General features: G+C 40.2%; 1 protein-coding gene and 1 long non-coding RNA gene across 5 annotated transcripts in view; one reads left to right on the plus strand and one right to left on the minus strand.

Annotated features, from left to right (window-relative positions):
- The window catches only part of GOLIM4 (golgi integral membrane protein 4), a 71,370-nt gene that overhangs the window by 29,518 nt on the left and 19,757 nt on the right, over nt 1–22,095 (plus strand). Inside the window, exons 4-12 of one of the 4 annotated variants that reach the window (XM_072142866.1) lie at nt 49–102; nt 1,560–1,710; nt 2,414–2,496; nt 2,851–2,934; nt 5,237–5,407; nt 7,024–7,395; nt 8,930–9,168; nt 10,548–10,627; nt 20,111–20,217. In XM_072142866.1, coding sequence (XP_071998967.1) covers nt 49–102; nt 1,560–1,710; nt 2,414–2,496; nt 2,851–2,934; nt 5,237–5,407; nt 7,024–7,395; nt 8,930–9,168; nt 10,548–10,627; nt 20,111–20,217 — 1,341 coding nt within the window. The remainder of the gene's footprint in view (nt 1–48; nt 103–1,559; nt 1,711–2,413; nt 2,497–2,850; nt 2,935–5,236; nt 5,408–7,023; nt 7,396–8,929; nt 9,169–10,547; nt 10,628–20,110; nt 20,218–22,095) is intronic. The other 3 variants (XM_072142867.1, XM_072142868.1, XM_072142869.1) reach the window with 3 other exon arrangements.
- LOC140120606 (uncharacterized) lies at nt 15,972–17,615 on the minus strand. The gene is made up of 3 exons (XR_011853904.1): nt 17,472–17,615; nt 17,350–17,387; nt 15,972–17,172 (listed from the first exon to the last, which is right to left on the minus strand). It is a non-coding gene; the product is annotated as an uncharacterized lncRNA (long non-coding RNA).

Raw genomic sequence — 22,095 nt, forward strand, 5'->3', positions numbered from 1 at the left:
TTTATGCTGATTAGCGATTATTAATGAGAATGTGTTTTATTTTTACAGCAAGATTCTAATACCAGATATAATGCATTAAGTGTGCAGCACCAGATGTTAAAGGTAAGAATCACATGACAGATCTACCTGTAACCAAACTCTACTCAAGTAAGGGTATATTCCCAGAACATTTCTAAAGCTAGTCCCCGACTTAAGAACACACAACTTACAGATGACTCCTAGTTACAGACATGCCACTGAAGAAAACCATCTCATGCCATTGGAGTTACACTTACAAAATATACTTGTTCCCACTTGCATGTAAATTCAGCTTAAGAACATATCGTAGGTAACCCGATGACTGCCTGTATAAATTTTCTGGTTTAAGAGTGCCTTGAAGACCCCTTCACCATGATATCAAATTTTTACTTTTATTTTAAGACATTAATGTTTCATTTTTGAAAAAATTACGTTTTAAACTTTATGCAAATTACTTTATTAAAGCACCGAGGGTGTTGACTTTTCTGTCAGGACACAGTGCTGGTACACAATTCTGCCATTGTCCAGTGCCACTTCATCACAGCCCTGGACACTCGTTATATTACAGCACATGTCCGGTAGTTTGTTACTGCAGGGCAGATAAGCCTGACTCTGTGCTCATATGCTGTCCAGCTGTCAATGTGGACATGCAAGGCATCCATATGTAACAATAGAAACAGAAGCATGTCAGAGTGGTTCTTCAGGAGAGAAGTCCATGCCTCGGGGGCACAATCATCCTAATTTGTACATTTTATTATACTTTTATTATACTTTATTTCACAGTGAAGGATTCCTATATAGCAGTGCCCGTATCATAGCAGTAGTGGTAGACTCCAATTAGCTCGAAAAACACAGTGTAAACATGCACATTTTTTATTATCTTATAATGCATTTTAATATATACACCTGTGATACAAACCCAAACAGGATGCCTACTTAATTAAATATTATTAATATGTAGCAACCTTTATACGTATGGTACATCACTGTCTCATCTCATGGGTGTAGAGGTCACCACTAAGATGAGTGATTAACTGCAGCTTTGACCTATCTGAAACTGCAAGCTACAATGCTCAGCCTAGGCCATTGAACTCTATGGGGGACTGATGCAGCAGTACTGCATCTCCCTCAAGCCTCTGCTGAGCGTATAAGTTGCTTAGCAGCAGAGAGGTCTCCAGTGATGTCATCGTCCATAAAGACAGGGACATGACTGTCGAAACACCCTAAACCAGTGGTCCTCAACCTTTGTAATGCCACTGCCCTAAACATTAGCAGCAGCCAGTCACTGTTTGCTGCCAAACCGCATTCAGGGGGGAGGATCAGGCACTGGATGATTTATCCCACTTTGTGTGTAGTCTGTACCTTCTGTCGTAGGGATGTGTCTGTGAATTTAGCTTTACTTTTCATGTGTAACTCTGGAACACTGGTTTTAGCATAGCGGGGAAATGCTTTAAGTTGCACAACCCCTATAGATGATAAGCTAAGTAATGTTGTGCCTGTACATCTAGGAGCTCATAGACCAATATTTTGTCACTTTTAAGGGTCAACATGAGGAATTAAGGAGGCAGCACAGTGAGCTGCAGTCAGAACACCAGAAACTAGGGGAAGACCTAACCAAAACCTTTAGTGACCACAAAGAGAAATATATACGATTACAGCAAGACAAGGAACAAGAGGTGTCCAAGCTAAAAGGTAACAGATGACATTTACCTCCTAGGTTTTTTCTGTCATCAAGCCTTATCCCACCAGTATCACGCTAGAGGTACTGTGTGTACTGTGCATGTCGGACAATAGATTTTAAAAAGTTTGGCCTATACAAAACAATATATCTGAAATATAACAAAGAGACTATGCTGACATGTATTTAAGTTGTTCTTCTTAAAAATTGTATTTATAATGGAAGATTTGGGGAAATTTTGTGCTTCGTTTTTTAAGATTAAGTTTTATAAAGTTGATGGAGACATCCTGGTGCTCTACAGATAACCCTAAAAGATCATGCAGCCAATGGAAACAAATGAAAGTGGAATTCCTAGATAAAGGAAAATGAATAGCAAGTAATCACCCCTTGTAGATGAGGTGTCATTTACTTGAGCTTATGACTGGACAGTCCCTTTAATCCAAAATTTGACTAGCAATCTGATAATCCCATCACATGGTATCCTGGTTTTAGGGGTAAGTACCAAAAATGTGTATGTATTTGAGAAACCCCAAATATGTAAGATTTTTTTTAAGCTGCCATATGGAATTGGCACAACTCTTTTCAACCGTGCAGTGGCCAGGAAGGGTACTACAATCTCAGGTCCATTGACTTGATTGCAGAATGGGGAAATAAATGGTTACAAATATTAATAGAGATCATAATTTTCTCTTACACTTTGTGTGCTTCCTATAACAGAAAGTGTATATAACCTGAGAGAAGAGAATAAGCAGCTGCGGAAGGCCCACCAAGATGTCCACACCCAGCTACAGGATGTTAAGGTAAGAATTGACAGTGTGTGTCAGTGTATGTAATAATATTCTATATATTAGGCATATATATATACATGAAAAATCTGCCTCCTATTTCTCGGCTTCAATATCGCTAGAAAAATGTGGCAAAATGTTTATTCATGCAATTCCTTCTCACAGCCAGACCATGTACTTTTAGCATTTTTATAGGATACTGTATGTAGAGAAGCCTTAGTCTTTGTCTCATCTAACAGTCTGACTTTTAAAAAATCCTATCAGATTTTAAGATCTCACAGTAATAAGCATATCCTGATGATGTAGTTACTGTTGTACAATCCTTATAAACATATTTGTCATCACTTAAACCTTCTTCTTTTAATATAGCAACAGCATAAGAGCTTACTCTCCCAATATGAACAAGTTGCAATGAGCTTGGACCACCACAAGAGTGCGCTGACTGCCGCACAGGTCAGAGGAGTAGGACAATCCTTGTGTCTTGCCCGCAATCATTTACTCTGGATATGTTGGCATGCTGCTCAGCTTGCACATGGAATTGACATTGTCTAACTCTCGGGGTCACCACTGCAGTCCTCCTCATTGTAGTGACTTTGCAAATTACCTTCTAACAAGCATGAAGGAAAAGGAAACTGTTCTTTGCTTCTTCTTCACTACCTGCTACTAAATGCATGTGCAGTATGGGAGAGGGTTAACAAGCTGTATGAAATCTAATTCACACAAAATTGTAAATGTGACTACCGCTAATGTGTTTTACTTGTTTGACCAGTGTTGTGGAAAAGGATATTATAATGTCTGTGTTATAGCGGCAGCGTTACAGGGTACATCCACAAGCAGGTAGATAGAAGGTGCATCTTTCAATTGCATTTATTATTAGCCAGTATATTGAAGAGGTAAGGTTTTAACGTGGCCTAAGATGTTAAAATTACCATTGATGAACAGGCATTAGAGAGGTACTGTCATTTCTGACATGTCCATTGTAGTAAATATCTGAATTTTAGTTATTAGTTATTAGGGTTGTTCGCTTTTTAGAAATTGATCACTTGTCCTTAGAATAGGTGAAAAATGTTAGGTTAGGTTCACATCTCATCTTTTGGACACCAGGATAGTTCACGGTTGCATAGATACCTAAAGGGGTTTTCCCACGCCATGAAGACAAGTTAGGCCCTATCCACAGGATAGGGCCTAATATGCTGATCAGTGGGGGTCTCAGTGCTGACACCCCCACAGATCGTGAAATGAGAGGTCCGACCGACCCCTCATCGCTCCATAATAGTAATGGAGCAGACGGCCATGCATGACCGTTCTGCTCCCTCTATCTCTATGGAGCTGACGAAGATCGCTGAGCACAATGCTCGGCAATTTTCGTCAGTTCCATAGAGATAGAGGGAGCAGAACGGTCATGCATGGCCTTCTGCTCCATTAGTCTGACAAAGCGACAGCACTGAGACCCCCAAGTTAGGCCTTATCCCGTGGACTTGTCTTTGTGGGAAAACCCCTTTAACGTGCTCAGAGACTTATACTGGCAGTTGTAGGCATCTTTATGCATATTCATCTGCTGCAACTGTATTGCATCCATCTCTGGCCTCAGCTGAGTGTACTCTCTGAGAAGTCTCCACTGAAGTAACTGTACACTTTGGCAACAGCTAGTGATTGGCTGCTGCCAACGTTCAAGGTGTGTCCAATGTCTATTCCTTCTCCTGCTTTCAGGGGGGAGGAGCCAAACCAGACAACATATCCCACTTTATGTGCATACTGTCAGATACGTCCTAGTCCTCCCTTTGCATGATCACCCGGCCGAAATACATAGCCCTATTCAATAACGCCAGTGTAATTTTTACCTAAAATCTGACTGCATCAATCCTTGTGGAGCGCTGGATACCTTCATCCACCAACCTGAGGGTTACCTGTGTTTATTCTCTTCAATGGAGCTGACAGCCAACTCAGATGCAGCCTATAAACCTGCAAAACCTGCACAACCGCTAAATATAGAGCAAGACTATGTAAAATAGTGATAACTTTCAAATAGTACTGAACAATAGCTGAGAGACTGTACATAAGTGGCCTGCTTTAGCCATGCTGAGCATACGAAGACCGCCACTGCCGCATACTATCTTGTAAGACCATTAATAAGTTTCTGCAGATTCTGAATACTTATGTGACCTAATAACTTGACTGTCTTTCTTCTTCTGCTAAGCACGACTTTCATACCAAGTGGAAGAAACTGTTAAAGGGATTATGGCACCCTGCCTTGGATTTATGTCTCCTTTCCGAATGTGCCGTTTTTTTTTCTTTTTTCATGACCCACTGCTCAGCCACGTCTCGAAGGCTGAAAAATAAGTGTTGTCGCCTCCTGACTATATGTCAGTTTGCAGTCTGCCCAGATTTGAAGAAGATTTAACCTTTCTTGCATCAGGCCGTAGGATTACATGGCTTTAATTTATTTCCTATAAATCCTAGACCAAGCAATCCCTTTGACAGTTGCTCCTTTTGGTACTACGCCTGAAAGTAAAATGGGTCTGATGTATCATTCATTCGTGTATAATTTCCTTGTTTAAGTGAATGGTTTTAATTCCACTAATTAGCGCATTCCTCTTCGCGCTGATGCCTAAATTGATGTATGGGGGTCAGACCGGCATGGATGTGCAAAAGGCATAGCAGCACTGATTGACTGCGTGTGCACCGTGTGCAGACGTTAAAGGTCTCCTATTCTTCTCTTCATTTTATTCTTTTATGTTTTGTTTCTTGTTTTTAGAAACAAGTAGAAGACTTTTTGCAGCTTAAAAATGCTCTGAATAAAGTGTCAAGTCTTCAGCAACCAGGAAAAAGCACAGGGCCCACAGTGCCAGGAGTAGTGGCATCAGTGCCAGCGCTGCATGAACATATAACTGGACAACAGGTTGTGCATCACGATAGATTGCCATTGGTAAGAAGGCGTATAGAAATGTATGAAAAGAGAAAATGCTAGGCTGCAGACACACGTAGTGAACTAAGCTGCTCCACATATGCAATTTATTGACATCCCATTCACATGCCGCAAAGAAACCTATAGCATATCAATAATTGCTGTAATAATTTCAGAATTCAATTTTTGCAAGGCAACGGTTGAACTCCAAACCCCCAACAAGCAAATTGCATCTGAAACCTGCGCAAGAAGCAAGGCATTTTTGCTCTTCTTCTGTTACGAACATTCAGCAGTGGTTTTACTTGTTGTATGACTGTTCTAAAGCACATTTCTCCCTACAATAATAATATATCTGTATTTTTATAGCACCATCATATTCTACTGCGCTTTACAGATCATGGGGTCCATATACAGACAGAGTAATAACATTGTCAGATGAAAGAATAGGAGTGAGGGCCCTGCTCACAAGAGCGTACAGTCAATGACCTAAACTGGACAGGTGATGAATGGTAAATTGGTGCAGATCCCAAAGAAATCCATCCTCTGTTTCTGGGGTCACAAGAGCAATGGTAGACTGTGAATTCCGCAATTCCAATTACAATCTATGGCTCTGATAGAAACATCCAAATACAGCAGTCAGACCCTCAGCAACTTAGATTTTATCACTAATCCAATAGATAAGGGTCTCTAACTGGTATTACCTTTTAGACAAGAACTACTTTCTCTTCAATACAGGCGGTCCCCTACTTAAGGACACCCGACTTACAGACAACTCATAGTTACAGACAGGCCCCTCTGACCTCTGGTGACCTTTACTATAGTCCCAGACTGTAATGATCAGCTATAAGGTGTCTGTAATGAAGCTTTATTGATAATCCTTGGTCCCATTACAGCAAAAAATGTTTAAACTCCAATTGTCACTGGGGCCCAAATTTTTTTTGTCTGGATCTACAATTATAAAATATACAGTTTCGACTTACATACAAATTCAACTTAAGAACAAACCTCCAGACCCTATCTTGTACGTAACCCGGGGACTGCCTGTATATTTAAACTAACCCCATTAGTATCCTCCTCCACCTCTTCTTGCATCATTTTCCTACATTTCTTTATAGTGGCTGAGGGCCTCCCTCAGCAAAAGTTTCAATAATTCACTGAAATTGGACTTTACTTTTATTACTTGTTTTCTTCGTTTTGTTTATATTGTCTGGAATCTGTGTCTTATGCTAGGTATGCTTGTTGTAATTTAAATGGACCATATTTCCATATTATTGATAATTTCATCAGGTTTTGTATTCTGTTTAGGTGTATTATGAATTCACTTTCTGAATAGTGCCCTTATATTAGTTTTTATATTTCATTTATCTTTTATGTTTTCTTACTACTGGATATACATAAATTATTACGTAGCGTGATGATTTCAAGGAAACTACTACTAGACTCAAGTATTGTAAACTAGGATCATTTGCATTTCATTGTTGAAATCTGCAGCGTGACTGTAGTTTAGGATATGAGAGCAGAAATAGATATAGTGAAAATAATACAGGTAGATGTAAATCTGAATATGGTTAGCATGGTGTTACATAGAGACAGTATGTGCATATTTCTTGCTAATGAAAGTGCGTTGGACTCTGCAGATAAACATTCAGACACAGCATGAAGCTGGACATGAAGACGCGGTCACACCGAGCCTGGCTGCTAATGAAGAAGGGGAACATCAGGACACAGAGAGGACCGAACTTCACAAGGCAGATGAGGACACGGGCCCTCCGCAGGAAGCTGCTCCAGTCACAGAGCATCCTGTGGAGGTAGAAGAGGAACATAAAAAAGAGCTGGAGGAGGAAGAGATGGAGCAAGTGGGGAAGCCAGAACGTTTGGTGGAGGAGCAAGATCAATTGCAGGAGGAACAAGACCAGCACAGGCAGTCAGAAGATGATCAGAGACCTGCAGGACATGAAGAAGAAGGGGAGGAGGAGAACAACTTGCTTCATGAACAGGAACATGCTGAGGTGAGGAACAGTACTACTCTCTGTCAGACTCAGGGTTATGTCCACTTCCAGAAACTTACAAGCATAAACCTAGCTGCACTGGAACTAAATAATGTGCAAGTTTTAAAGGTCTAGATATTTGTTGTCAGAAAGGCAAGAGATATAATTGGTATACAACCATACACACACTATAAAAGCTTCAGAGCAGGACCGTGACCAGCCTGCATGTTGCTCCACAGTATGTAGGATAGTGCTCTTCAAGAAGGTACATACAAGTGCTGCCTGCAGAAAAGATTGTTTTATTTATATTGTAATTTGCTCTTCCTATCCATATATAAAAAGTATTGGCCATTGATGAAAACATTTCACACAAACATTTCATGTAATGAAATCTGAAACGTGAGATTAGTGACATTTAGATGACACACACATATAACGTGTAGTAATCAAAGCGTCCACCGTGCACTTTACAGCAAGTCTTCCCTTACTATGACTCATTCCCCTGAGAATTTGTGCAGTAATTGCCTGATAATCTTCTTGTTTCACTGGCGGCATAGAAGTTTTTACTATTCAAGGTTTTTATTGTTTTTATTGATTTTGGTACAAAGTAGAACAATGAAACAACCAAAAACAAGGCAGAATTGTGGGGAATCAAGAGTAATGTAATTACTGTTTATTGGAGTCAATGAACAAACCAAAGACACATACTAGTGTAGAAAGGGTTGAAGGTAATACAGTAGGACATGTATAGTGACAGGTACTGGCTAGGCTATATATATGTGACTATAGAAATCCTCCCCCAATGCACTGACTTGTTGTAAGCCTGGGAGGTTGTTCTTGGGGACAGTCTGACAGACGGATTACATCAGACCCCCTGCAAGTTCTGTAGCTTAGTGTAGTCACATATTACAGATCTGCAACTATTGGAGCTTATTCTTGATGGCACTCTATTAGCCGGTGTTGCTTAAAGGGGTTGTCTACTTTCAGCAAATAATTCATATTGCATGATATATTGCTTGCTGACACCCAATAGGAAGTTTCATTGTTTGGCTAAAAAAAGTGTCCCTGGTCATGTGATGTCACACAGGTCCACGGCTTGTGATTATCAACGAGTAATTATCACACCTGTGTGTCATCACATGACCATTGATGAGAGTTTATTCACAGGAGCAAGCAGAGATCTAGAAACCACTAAGGAATTTATATAGAAAGTATATTGGACAATTTTGTAATTTTTCTTTTTACTAACAATTATCAATTATTTCCTGAAAGTGGACAACCCCTTTAACACCTTACCCACATGTCTCAAATGTTCTGTTTATAAACAAGTTATTATGGAATATAATACGTCCTGTGAAATTATGTTGCTGCTAGTTTAGTGCTCATGGTGGCATTCAATACTTTTTTACATGATTGTGTTCTAAAAACCAGATGTCCTTTATTTTTAGCCATGTTTTAGCTGTACGGATTTATACTTGGATATCAGCAGGTAGAAAAAAAAAGGTGTCATTTTTTTAATCTGTGTGTTTTGATAACTATGTGTTTGTTGTGACAGAGGGATCAGACCCCTAAGCCACAACCTAAGTATAAATCTATCTATGAAGAGCAGTTGGAGCAGCAGAAGCAAGCAGCCCAACAAGAAGAGCAAGCCAGACATCTCCACGAGCAACAGAAGTCCCTGCAGCAGCACAGGCTACACGAGCACCTCCTACGACAACACCAGATACGCGCAGAGGAATCGGAGATAGAGAGGCACAATAAATATAAAGAGGCACAGATTGCAGAGAAGTTAAGGTGTGTAATGTCTACGCTAAGGATGTGTAACTGATTAAAGCTGATATAAACTAGGTCATATGCAAATAAGGCCTTTACAAACTGGCCCCTTAGACGTGCTGTGTCCATGAACTTGGCAGAATGTTCTGTGCCATAGAGAGAAAAGTTAGCATCATGTTACTTTTTGAAATCTGTTTTGCTGGAGACTGCATCAACTTCACCAGGGGCCAAATTTATGAACTGTTTGGTAAAGTCTTTCCTTAAATGTTACTTCGCTTTTCAAGCCACCACTTCACTGAAATAAGGCCCATTTTGCAGTTGAAACTGGAATTTCAGTTCAGGACCGGTTCCAGGTTTCATTAGGCCCCTCGGCAACAGCTCCTCAATGGGTCCCTTTGCATTAAACCCAAGTGGCGGCATTAAAAATTCTGAAACTAAAACAGTCTCCTGTTCGATAAAATATTCCCTGGTTTCTCAATCCCAAACAGCCCCCTTGTGGTTATTTTATATACAGCCCCCTCATGGTTATTTTGTATGCAGCCCCCTTGTGGTTATTTTATATACAGCCCCCTCATGGTTATTTTATATGCAGACCCCTCGTGGTTATTTTATATACAGCCCCCTTGTGGTTATTTTATATACAGCCCCCTTGTGGTTATTTTATATGCAGACCCCTCGTGGTTATTTTATATACAGACCCCTCGTGGTTATTTTATATACAGCCCCCTCGTGGTTATTTTATATACAGCCCCCTTGTGGTTATTTTATATACAGCCCCCTTGTGGTTATTTTATATACACCCCCCTTGTGGTTATTTTGTATACAGCCCCCTTGTGGTTATTTTGTATACAGCCCCCTTGTGGTTATTTTATATACAGCCCCCTTGTGGTTATTTTATATACAGCCCCCTTGTGGTTATTTTATATACAGCCCCCTCGTGGTTATTTTATATACAGACCCCTCGTGGTTATTTTATATACAGACCCCTCGTGGTTATTTTATATACAGACCCCTCGTGGTTATTTTATATAACCCCCCTTCCTCTCCTATGGATTTCAGCCTTATGTGGGCCCCCCAGCAGCTCTGGGCCCTAGAACGTGTGATGTAAGCCTGTAACAAGTCATACATTTTTACTGAAGTCTGCTCAAAATGTCACAAATTCCCTCTTTTGTAATGTTTTGAAGAGAAATCTTACCCCCACCCCACACACACACACACACACACACAAAATGCTCCATCTATTTGTCCATGTGCATGGATTTTCCTGGCAATTTCAGTGTATAAAACCATGGAAGCTAAGACTACTGATCAGTGAGTTGTTTTTGTGAAGTAATTTTTATAATTTTTACAATAATATTGTATTTCTCAATAATCTGATATGTTGGTTACTACCATTTTAGGGAACAAGCTCAATATGATCATATGGACAATGATATCGTACAAGGAGAGGAAGAGCAGCGTTTGCAGGAAGAGGCAGGAGGTATGACTTGGTTTTGTTTCATAGATCTCAAATGAAGATAAGATATTGAACTAAATTAGTTCCTGCAGAACAGCCAGGGGTTTATTCATATAGAGAAGATCTATAAGTAGTTAAAGTATAGCAGTATAAGAATGCTTGTGAAAGTGTAAGACCTTGCTATAGCAGAAACCTATTCTCTGTGAAATCACTTCTTATCTTGTAACAGCCTTGTGCATTTAGAGAGTAACCAGTAAAAGCAGCAACAACTGTAGTGTAAAGCATTGGGAAAGACGAGACAAAAGCTTGGCTATGAAAAAAGAAGAGAAGCGCTCATAGGATAACTCTGTATGATGGGAACAGGTGCTGTCTTGTTGTAACTGCTCACCTTAGTGCATAACTGCTTTGTAGATATTATAGGTCAGTGATGGCGAACCTTTTAGAGATCGAGTGCCCAAAATGAGACCCAAAAAAACACTAGCTTTTCCCAAAGTGCCAACATGGCAATTTAGGCAGTAACAAACTTATTGCTACCAGAATTTTTGAGCTCAAATCCGTCCCCGTCCACACCTTTTCACTCTTCAGACAGGACCTAGCAGCACAGGATGGGTCACTTTAAAATAGCAGGGCACTACTTGTACTGCCTGAGACTGCAGGAAGATGCCATGTCTGGTAAACTCTGTGCCTGGTAGACTGCCCTTGTGCCCACAGAAAGACCTCAGAGTGCCATAGGTTTGCCACCACTGTTATAGGTTGAAGGTTATCGCCATCACGGGTCAGCTCTTCTTAGATCCTCTACGTTTTACCATGTGAAAAAAATAAAATAGAGGTTTTTTTTATATACCGTATTTTTCGGACTATAAGACGCACTGGACCATAAGACGCACCTAGGTTTTAGAGGTGGAAAAATAAGAAAAAAATGTGTTTTTCCCCAAATAGTGTGCTAAAATATTTAATAAAGTAACAGTAAAGTAGCAGCGCCTTACGGGGCGGTGCAGCCATGTTTCTCTTTGGAAAGGGGTAGGGGCGAGCAGCCCTCCCCCCCTCCTCCTCTTCCGGGCATCAACGTGTGCCCCCCGTGCTACATACGGCGGGCACACGTTCATGTGAATGTAGCCTAAGGGGACTGTGTATGGGATACTTTTATTAGGGGTCATTGTGTGACATTTGGTGAAGTGTACTGTGGTCGGGGAGAATTAATGGGGAGACTTTATTAGGGGACATTTTATGGGACACTGTTACCTGATGCTGAAGGATGACTCCCGTGCTGACAGTACAAGTGTTCTGTCAGATTCAGCACTACACAGAACACTTGGTGGTAGGGGGGGGGAGGGGGGGTTGTGGTTCCTTTGACCCAACACTGATGGGCTAGCACCAAGCTCAGCCAACCAGTGTTGGGGGCAGAATTAGTGATGGGAATTATGGCTCTTTAGATAGATTTATGCTGCCACGTTACCAGGGCTGTATATGTGACAATGGTCACAAGAGCTTACAAACTATGAGGAGGAGGGGCACTGGCGGTGACAATGCTTGTACAATGGTCACAAGAGCTTGCAATCTATGAGGAGGGGAGGACAGGAGGTGACAATGCTTGTACAATGGCCCAAGAGCTTACACTCTATGAGGAGGAGGACACAGGAGGTGACAGTGCTAGTACAATGGTAACAAGAGCTTACAATCTATGAGGAGGAGGAGACAAAGGAGATGACAGTGCTTGTACAATGGTCACAAGAGCTTACAATCTATGAGGAGGGGAGGACAGCAGGTGACAATGCTTGTACAATGGCCCAAGAGCTTACACTCTATGAGGAGGAGGACACGGGAGGTGACAGCGCTTGTACAATGGTAACAAGAGCTTACAATCTATGAGGAGGAGGAGGAGACACAGGAGGTGACAATGCTTGTACAATGAACACAAGAGCTTACACTCTATGAGGAGGAGGAGGAGGAGGACACAGGAGGTGACATAGACTGTAAGCTCCTGTGACCTTGTACAAGCACTGTTTGGGAATTGTTCAGTTTCACACACCTGTGAGAAGAGCACAGCAGGCACAGGAGCAGAGACTCCAGTACTGGTCACAGGTCCTGTCCCCTCTTTAGTGTTATTTGATGGCCCTACAGCAGAGCAGCTGGGACTCTGGACAGTGACCTGTCCGGCATCAGTCACAGTGAGAGCTCCGTGCTGAGGGGGCGTGGCTTCTGCTTCCCTTCATCCTGGAAGTGGTGTCACAGTCTGTGTGCCCTGCATGAGCTCCGCTTCTCATAGAAACTAAGAGGCGGCAGCTGTGTGTGGAGCCGAGCTCAGCACTGCCCCTGCGCTTACTGCCATGTGCCGGCCTCCATTCTCTCCTGCAGTGGAGGGCTGAGACGCCGGCACTCTGTACATTTGGACTATAAGACGCACCACAGTTTTTTCCCCATCTTCTGGGGAAAAAATGTGCGTCTTATAGTCCAAAAAATACGGTATATATATATATATATATATATATCTTTGGAGCATTCATTCATATAAGGGAGTGTAGAAGGTACCACAAGACGTGGAGCACTCCAAACTGTTTTTGTCTACATATATCCTAAGACAACAACTTGATAAGACCTGACTTCTCAGATCCATTATTCTATTTAGAACAAAAATGGGGCACTAATGCCACAGAGCAAATAACTTGGGGGCTTTAATAGCAGGTAAGTATCAACTGAAGGTGGAGTCTTGCATTCCGTTTCTCAGTTGGGAATATGCTTTAAAGGGGTATTCTCATCTGGGCATGCACATTCGGTTTCATTCATCTGCCATATATAAACATTTCTTCAATTAGATGTTATTAAAAAAAAATTACCTGTGTGAAGATAATTTCTCATAAATGTAGTCATTTGGTCCTTAGGGACTCCTTGGATACGACCACCTCTGCTTTAGGGATTGCACAAAAAAACAAAAAGTTTTTGTATATGAAATGTCCAGGAGTTACTGCATGACCCACAGCCGCCCTGTGGTAATGAACACTGAATCCAGGTAGTCAGCCAGGACTCAATAGTCCATGTGTGGGGTGGTCGTATCTGACTACATTTATTAGCAATTATGTTCACACAGGAACATTTTTTTAATAACATCCAATTGAAGAAATGTTTACATATAACAAATGAATTCAATTAAATGTAAATGTCCAGATGGGAATACCCCTGAGCATGTATTCCATATATTATAAACATTCAACAATATTACAAAAACATAAGAAAGTATAACCTATATATTTTTTCTAAATCACTACAAGTCCTTTAAGTGGTATTCCCACAAAGACAAGATTCTTAAATTTACTCAGGATAACAAAATGACACATTCTCTAATTTTATTCTAATATTAGAAAAAATACAGCATTTCACAGATATAATTCTAATCTGTCTCCATCAGTCCTGGTGTATAGTATGGCCAGGCAGGGCAGATTCATTTTATAAATAGCTTCATATGTCTGCAGAATGGAGTGCCCTCTGCCTTCAGCTCTTGCATTACAAGACCAGCTCAGACACGGGCACTTCCTGCTGGCAAGCAGCGTACAAAGACTTACTCTACAAACTATAGATAAAATACGATTTTTATCCCGGGCAGGAAGGCACACTGTGAATGTTATAGCTGAGATGTAGCAGAGCTGAAATGTGTCATTGTGTTTTATTTTTATCTCGTGGATCTCACATCTCTGATTTGTCTCATCTCTCATTTTCTATGTGTCAGATACAATTAGAATCTTCAAAATCTAAATAAAAGTCTAGATAAACCCTGGTAATCTAAGCACATTGTCAGCACACAGCATCAAATAGCACAGAGGAATCATGAAAGGTCTGCTTAGAGAGTCCCCGTCACATTTTTTACACTGACCAGTGATGGGAGCTAAAACATCAATAAAACTGAGTAAAATTGTAAAGTAAGGGGGTTAAAAATTAGCTTTATGGTGTAAACATCACTAGGGGATTACAATTTGAGAACTTTCTTTCATGGGCAAACCCCTTTAAAATCTGTCAGCAGTTTTCACTGTGCAATGCTGCAGGGATTGTTAGAAAGCAGCCCTTGGGAACATTCATAAGTTTGTGTGAAAAGAGTTTTATTCCATGATTGTAGCTGAATTAGGTATATTCGAGGCATGTTGTCACACTGCTGTGCCCTTCTGCCAGATCTTTCTACTGAACGTCTTCATAGCCTCTTGCCTTCTCAGATTGCTGCAGTATTCGGCCAGAAGCCTGTTTCAGAGTAGGGTTATGGAGTAGCTGAAATCATTGATCGTGCAGCACAGAAGTGTGAGGACAGTCCAGCTTCAATCCCAGAATATTAATAATTTAATCAAAGTACTGCTGCCAATAACAGCAAAACAAAAGAATTGTTACACAACTCTCCGAGGCCAATACCTATCACTGTCTGCAGCTTCATGTGGTCAAAGCTGTTGTCAGACTTCCATCAAAATCTACACAAAAATCTACACAAAGGTGTCAGTTCTGTGAGGTAAATGGTCCAGTATGTTATCTAGGATAGACATCTCATTACGGGGCTCCACGACCTCTTGTTTGGAGGTTGGTTGAATGACCGTATATTAAGGCAATAACTATATGATTACGGTATTTCAGTTGGATGCTTAATACCTGTGTACATCCTGTAAGTGTGTGGAGCAGCTGCAGCTGGAATCCATTACAGTCACCATTGACACTAAATTGCTAGGAGCGTCTGCTTTACCGGTCCCTACGAGTTACAGAATATATTTGTTTGTGTTTTTTACTGAGCCTCATGGACTTTCTGCTGTGCAAACAAAAGAGTGAATGTGTTTTACCAGTAATTAACATGATCATTCATGTGTTTGTACCTCCATAAATACATATGAAAACATCACATACCGGCATAAACACTAGATTACCACCCTAAGTCCTGGAAAATGTATTTACAGTGGTGGAAACAGGTGATACAGCAGTGGATACAATAAAAGCCTTATGAGGGTCATAGACCGGGGAAATTTACACTAGTTTATTCTTTGTGATTTGCTTCTTGAGACATGGAGTTTCTTTTATTTATTTTTTTTAATAAAGTGAAGCTCCATCCTTTAGATGGCAGTGAGAATGTGTGTTAAAAGCAATTCCCCATTATTACATTTTTAACCTCTTCCCACCAAATGCTGTATATAAAGTTTGTTTGTAAAGGCTGTGTTATACTGCAGACACCCACTATTAACATTGTATATTGCCAGGGCCGGCTCCTGGAATCAGTGGGCCCCTGGGCGACAGAGCCTCATTGGGCCCCTTAGCAATAAACACATGTGGCGACATTAAAAACACACAATTTAATTAATAAATAGACCGCTGGTCCAAGAATTAACCACTTAGCACTCTACACCGTACATGTACACATTGTAATGGATCCTATGTAAAAATACCATATACTGCAATACAGTAGTATTGCAGTATATGGTAAAAAAAACTACAATTAAACTAACCCCTCTTTCCCTACAACTGATATATAAACAGTAAAAATCACAAAATGCTTGATCAAAATATAAAACCTGTTATTCATGACAGTGAAGCCCATAATGGAACATGGCGCCCAATTATCCAAAACACCACCTTTACACCATTTTGCATCACATAAAATTTTTTATAAAAAGTGATCAAAAACTCTCACAGTCCTCAAAATGGTAGCAATGAAAACGCCCGCTCATCTCGTAAAAAAATGACACCTCACACATCTCCGAACACCACAGTATGGAAAAGTTTTTTGAAAATGTATTAAAATACAATAAAACCTATATAACCATTATGGTAAAAACTGAGCTCACAACAAAGTGACACAAATGCGTTTTTTCGCCAATTTACCGACATTTAGAATTTTTTCCAGCTTCCCAGTACACAGTAAGGAATAATAAATAACGTCACTGAGAAGTAAAGTTTGTTATGCAGAAAAAAGCCCTCACACAGCTCTGTACATGATAAAATGAAAACGTTATAGATTTTAGAAGGTGGAAAGGGAAAAAATGAACATAAAAACACTGCATCCTTAAGGGGTTAATATACAGTTGCTCCATAAATTAATATACAGCCCCTCAAACTTTTAACTGTAACAGCCGTCTCCATTAATTAGGTATATACAGCCCCTGAATTAAATGCACATTAAGTACCATATAGTGGGCAGTAGAAAAATAATAAATGTTAACTTACCTCATGCATGCAGGTCCAGGGGTTCCATTCCGCGCTCCTCTTCTGGGGCCACAGTCTTCAGAGCAGCGTCTTCTGTGCAGCAGCAGGGACGCTGGCGGCGTGTGTTCATCAAGTCTCCGGCCAGTGTCCTGCACAGTGAGCAGAGACGTTCTGCCTAGGATAAGCGGACAGCGCTGTTCCCTGTCACCCGCGCCAGCACGCAGTTTTATGATCGGGTCAGCGTGTGCCGTGGGAGCTCCGGGGCCCCGGCACTTGCCCGGGTGCTGACGCCAGCCATGTATATTGCAGTAATGTTTGTTCACAATTCAGCCTCCTTTCAACTCAGATTTCGCTGTCTCCATGCTCTGGTCTCAATCCAGTAATGCCTCAGCACAATATAACATGAGCATCTATTGGATAATAGAAATATAGAAATAGAAAAAATAAAAATATGAGTTATTTATCCCATAGAGAAATTGTAGTGCCACAGCGTGTAACAATACAACTGACAAAAAAAGATTACATATTGCATTTAAAAAATTACTACAAATAAAACACCCAATAACACTCAGTAAACAATACTATACCTGCTTAGGGACGGTGCCATTAACCTTCTCTATGTAGTCTGTAAAGAAATCTATGTTAATTTAATAAATAGTAAAGAAGATAAATTTACATTGGGGAAGCCAAAGAACATATCAATAATTACAGTAGCTTCAAGAAGGTTTTCCCCCCTCCATAAACAGGGGACAGTCTTATGACTGTGACTTGAATTTGAACTTGGAAGCAATTCATGGGACCGGCCACTACAGGGGATGGACTTCTAGCTTCATTCTCTTTTTTTTTTAAAGGGAACCTGTCAAGAACAGAGACAATAATTAATCTTCAAAAAACACACACACACACACACACTTCAGTTTCCCACACTTTGCTCACTGCTAAATCATCAATGCACTGAGAGGGATATCATTTTCGTAAGGACAAGAGGTGGGCGGGAAAGGGCTTCCTGTCTGCTCAGGATGTGATTTTAAGACACCCTGAGAAGTCAATCAAAAGAAAGTAGGCGTGGTTCACTGGCAGCCTGGAGAAAACGTGACTCTTCTCTTCAGCAGTTGACTGTCTGCTCATTTGCATATGCGAAAAAATGGTTCTAATTAAGGTTCAGTGCCTCAGTTGCAGATCATTTTAGGTGATATGGGGAGGACTTTTAACCCTTTACCAGCAGGTATCACTGGTGTGAGGGGTAAAATTCTGGTGACAGGTCTTTAATCCCATGCCAGAAACTGTCTGGTCCGTTCGCTTGGTGGTGAACCCCAAAACAATCTTATGCATAGCTCATCAGTATCTTAATGCTGGAAAATCCCTTTAATGCTATTACACATTACTTGCTATGCATTACACATAAAACTTTTCTATAGGTAATGTTTATTAAAAGTTTCTCTGCCAATGATCTTTCCATAAACTTGAAACCTAAGTTTTGCTATTTGAAATTCATTCTTCACATTCTGTGACTGCTGTCATAAAGCTATTTCAGGGGTTTCACTTAAATAACATTTCTAAAAAAAAAAACTTTAGTTACCAGGTTCTCAGATCAATAGTTTTTAAGCCAGATAATTGGTTGTATAAACTGCGCCTTGCTTTGTGTTGGAGCTGTTTTTTAATTATTGACCATGGAACATTGGCTGGTGTCCTCTGGTTACAAATGTAACGTGGCTGCAGTGCAGAGCTTGCAGGCTGTATTTATCTCTCACAATGCAGCAACGCTCAGGAAAAGAGATCTCCTCACCTTTTATAGCTCCATGTACAGCCGTGGCAATAAGTGAAATAATGCTATGTAATGGGCAACCGCTTAGAGACTAGAGAATGCTACCTGTATTAAACCATGAGAGGTTTTATTTAACCAAGAACAAGCCTAGAGTGAGGAGAAGATATCGGTCCTTAGAATGAATAAAAGGAAAGCAGGTGATGGAGAACTAAAGTTTAATGGCCATCCGATAACATTTCTCTTTGGATCCTCATAAGGTGTTTCCCTTTCACTTAGATGGATGTTAACTGCATTCTGGCTGTGCTTTATTGCTACCGATGGTTTATACCTGTAGATAGTATTTTATGTTAGAGCCTGAAATCTGTCTAAGACACATACTTTGTCTTTAGATCTACTCAAAGCTTCTAATAGGAAAAATATTTAGACTGAATTAAAGGGATGTCAATGCACACGTAAAATATGTTGTATATATAAACCAAAAGACCATAAACCTTTTTTATATTTACACTTAATAATAAAATTCTAGGGTTCCCAAATTCTGCTGGAATATCATTAAAATAATTCACTTTGCATAGACTTTATCCAGTTTAGTGAATATGCTGACATGCATATGCACGTGCAGTCTTGCTCTCCGCTCCATTAGACATGAAGCTGGCAAAAAATAATTTCCAGTAAAATTCACCTTTTATTGCTGCATACTCAGCAAGGGTAAAAACTTGAACTCCATCAGAAAATTGACGCATTTTGGCTTCACACCTTACTCATGTTCAGTGTTTTAAAATTAAACATACCCTCGTCTATACACCAGCATATGTGTATGCTCAGATATATTTTGTAATGATAGATGGGGAGACTAAGTGGCTACTACTCCTGTCTTCCAATGCTTGGATGAAGTAGGTACAAGTGTTGTAGCAATGAGTAAATATTGATGCTGGTAAAGTATACACGACACATTGGTGGTGCTCTAATTGTTGTAAATGGTCACTATAAGTCCAGACACAAGAAGAGTCAAAAGATGAATGGCAACTCACCAATAAGTTGGAATAGGAGGTATGAATTGGATTATGGGTAATGTATAGAGCATGGCAAAGGGGATGTGTATGAAGCTGCAGATTTGTGGATGGGACCTAAAAGATCGTATGGGATTATAGGTGTGACTGTGCAATGTATTTTAATGTGACTTTAATAAGTCGGTATAAGATGCAAGCACTGCTTAGTCTATGCGAAGCCGGTGCTACTGCACATGCGCTGAACCCGCCATACTCTAGAACTCTCTACCAAAATGTGAATGTCCCCCATTTACCTTCCCAAATTTTACTTGTGACCTGGAAACCCACCTGTTAAAGATTTACAGCAACTGCACTGCTCTGCTCCCTCTCCTCGTGTCTTCATCTACCCTCCCATATAGATTGTGAGTCCTCACGGACAGGGTCTTCCCTCCACTTGTTTCCTGATCTCTGTAGATTTGTATATTTTGTACTTGCATTTATTTTTGTACAGAACCTTAGAATGAATGCTGTATAAATCATAATGATAATGTTCCTGGTGTGATCTCTGAATGACATCTCAGCAATTCATTCCAGCATACGAAAGGGACAATCACCAAGATGAAGCTGAGGAAGACACAGCCAGACATGCGGACGATGAACAGGCTACAGACCAGCAGAATATGAGAAGAGAACAGGCTGAGGTATGTGCGCTATATATGGAGATTCAGTAATTATATGACAAGAATATACATATGGAGATTACCCCAGCTGGACATCTCTAATGTACCTCTGCTTGTAAATTTCTGGCAATGGGTTGGTGCTGTGTATTGCAATCTAGACTTGGTGCTAGATTTCTAGTTCAATTGTACGACAAATTCAGTTTAAAATATAAACTGACTTACAAAAGCTGTCCACAACCTACCCCCTCCATATATCAGACCTAACTGCCCAACACTGTCCCACAAATAAACTCTTAAATCTTCTGACAACCATCTCCAATACCATGTATCCCCCATACTCAATCTAGTTTTGTGTCTTTTATCATAGTGTACAGCACAGAAATAAATGGTGTTCCAAAGTAATAAAAATGTTAATAATAAAACCTTAAATATGTGTAAAGAGGACATTTCGCTCTGTTCTAGTGACTACTCCTGTAATTCCAAGAGGAAAACCAGAGATTCCCTTATGTAGTTTTTTGAGGAGGGTGGTCAACGTGCAGATGCATATCATAGTTATTCAGTTATGTAAAAGGAAGGATTGCGTTCTCTGGGTATTTTGGATATGGCTGTATTTATGCAGGTGATTTTACACAGTACTTACATATATGTTAAAGGAAACCTGTCAGCAGAAATGCACCTAATAAACCATTACAGGTATCTTATGAAACAGATTAACACTTTCCAGATAGTGCTACTTTTATGACCCAGGATAGTGTCATTAATCCAACAATCAATTTTAAAGTGAAATGTAAATTAGCTGTATCACGCCACAGAGGCAAAAAGCTCAGCACTTAAGTCAAGTACAGTACTGAGGTCTCCACCTCTTATCTTTTTACGATGAGCCACCACAATGGCCATAAAAGGATCATGTATGCAAAAAAGGGTTCGGGGTCTCCAGCATAGATACAAAAATATGGTTATAGAAAAAAATATAGAAGCATTAAAATCTAACTTTTAATCATGCGATTAAAAAGCCATGTGCACATGGGCAAGGGAGATAGAAACGCCATTGACGCGTTTAGGAACTAATCCTTAGTCATAGTGGCGTGTACACGTGTAGGAACAGAGGGCATTTAACCCCATGAACGAAACACCTGAGAGGGGGGGAGGAGGAAATGACGTATCGGAGGAAAAAATAAACTATAGAAAAAAGGAAAAATAACCTAAGTGTAACATTATAAAAGAAAGACATAATATAGGCATAAGAAAAGCATTCATCTGATGACTGAGTGTAAAGACTTCATAAAATTAGTAAAAGTACATGAGATCGGATCGCAGGTTCAGACCGTGGGGATGGCTGGTGTTTAGAGTGAGGATCCAGAATGCTTCTCTGGAAGTTTTGTGCCAGTCTCCTCCACGTTTGGGTGCAGCTACTCTTTCAATTATAGTGGCTGACATATGAGAGAAAGAGGCATGGTGTACATATTGAAAATGTTTGGCTACATTGGACCTGTTGCGAGAAGACAGTTTTTTTGGCATGATTCACATGTTCGCATAAGCGGATTTTAAATTTTCTGACTGTGCAACCTACATACTGTGGGTGACAGTGAGTGCAGGAGAGTAAATAGACTACATGATGGCTGTCACAATTAACATATTTGTTGATGTTGAAAACCTTGGGATTTTGTGTAGTGTAACTTTGAAAAGTGGCTGTTTTCTGCATGTACTTACAACAGTTACACCTATTTTGGCCACATTTGAAGTTACCTTTCAGATGCAACCAAGTATCTGTTTTGTTTTATTTACACTAGAGAACATGTTTGGCGATACAATATTGCCGATGGTAGTGGCTCGTCTGGTAACAAATTTTATGCCATTGGTTAATATTTTTCTGACAGTGGTATCTTGATACAGTAAAGG

This window comes from Engystomops pustulosus, chromosome 3, assembly GCF_040894005.1.
Source record: "Engystomops pustulosus chromosome 3, aEngPut4.maternal, whole genome shotgun sequence".
Taxonomy (NCBI): Eukaryota; Metazoa; Chordata; class Amphibia; order Anura; family Leptodactylidae; genus Engystomops; species Engystomops pustulosus.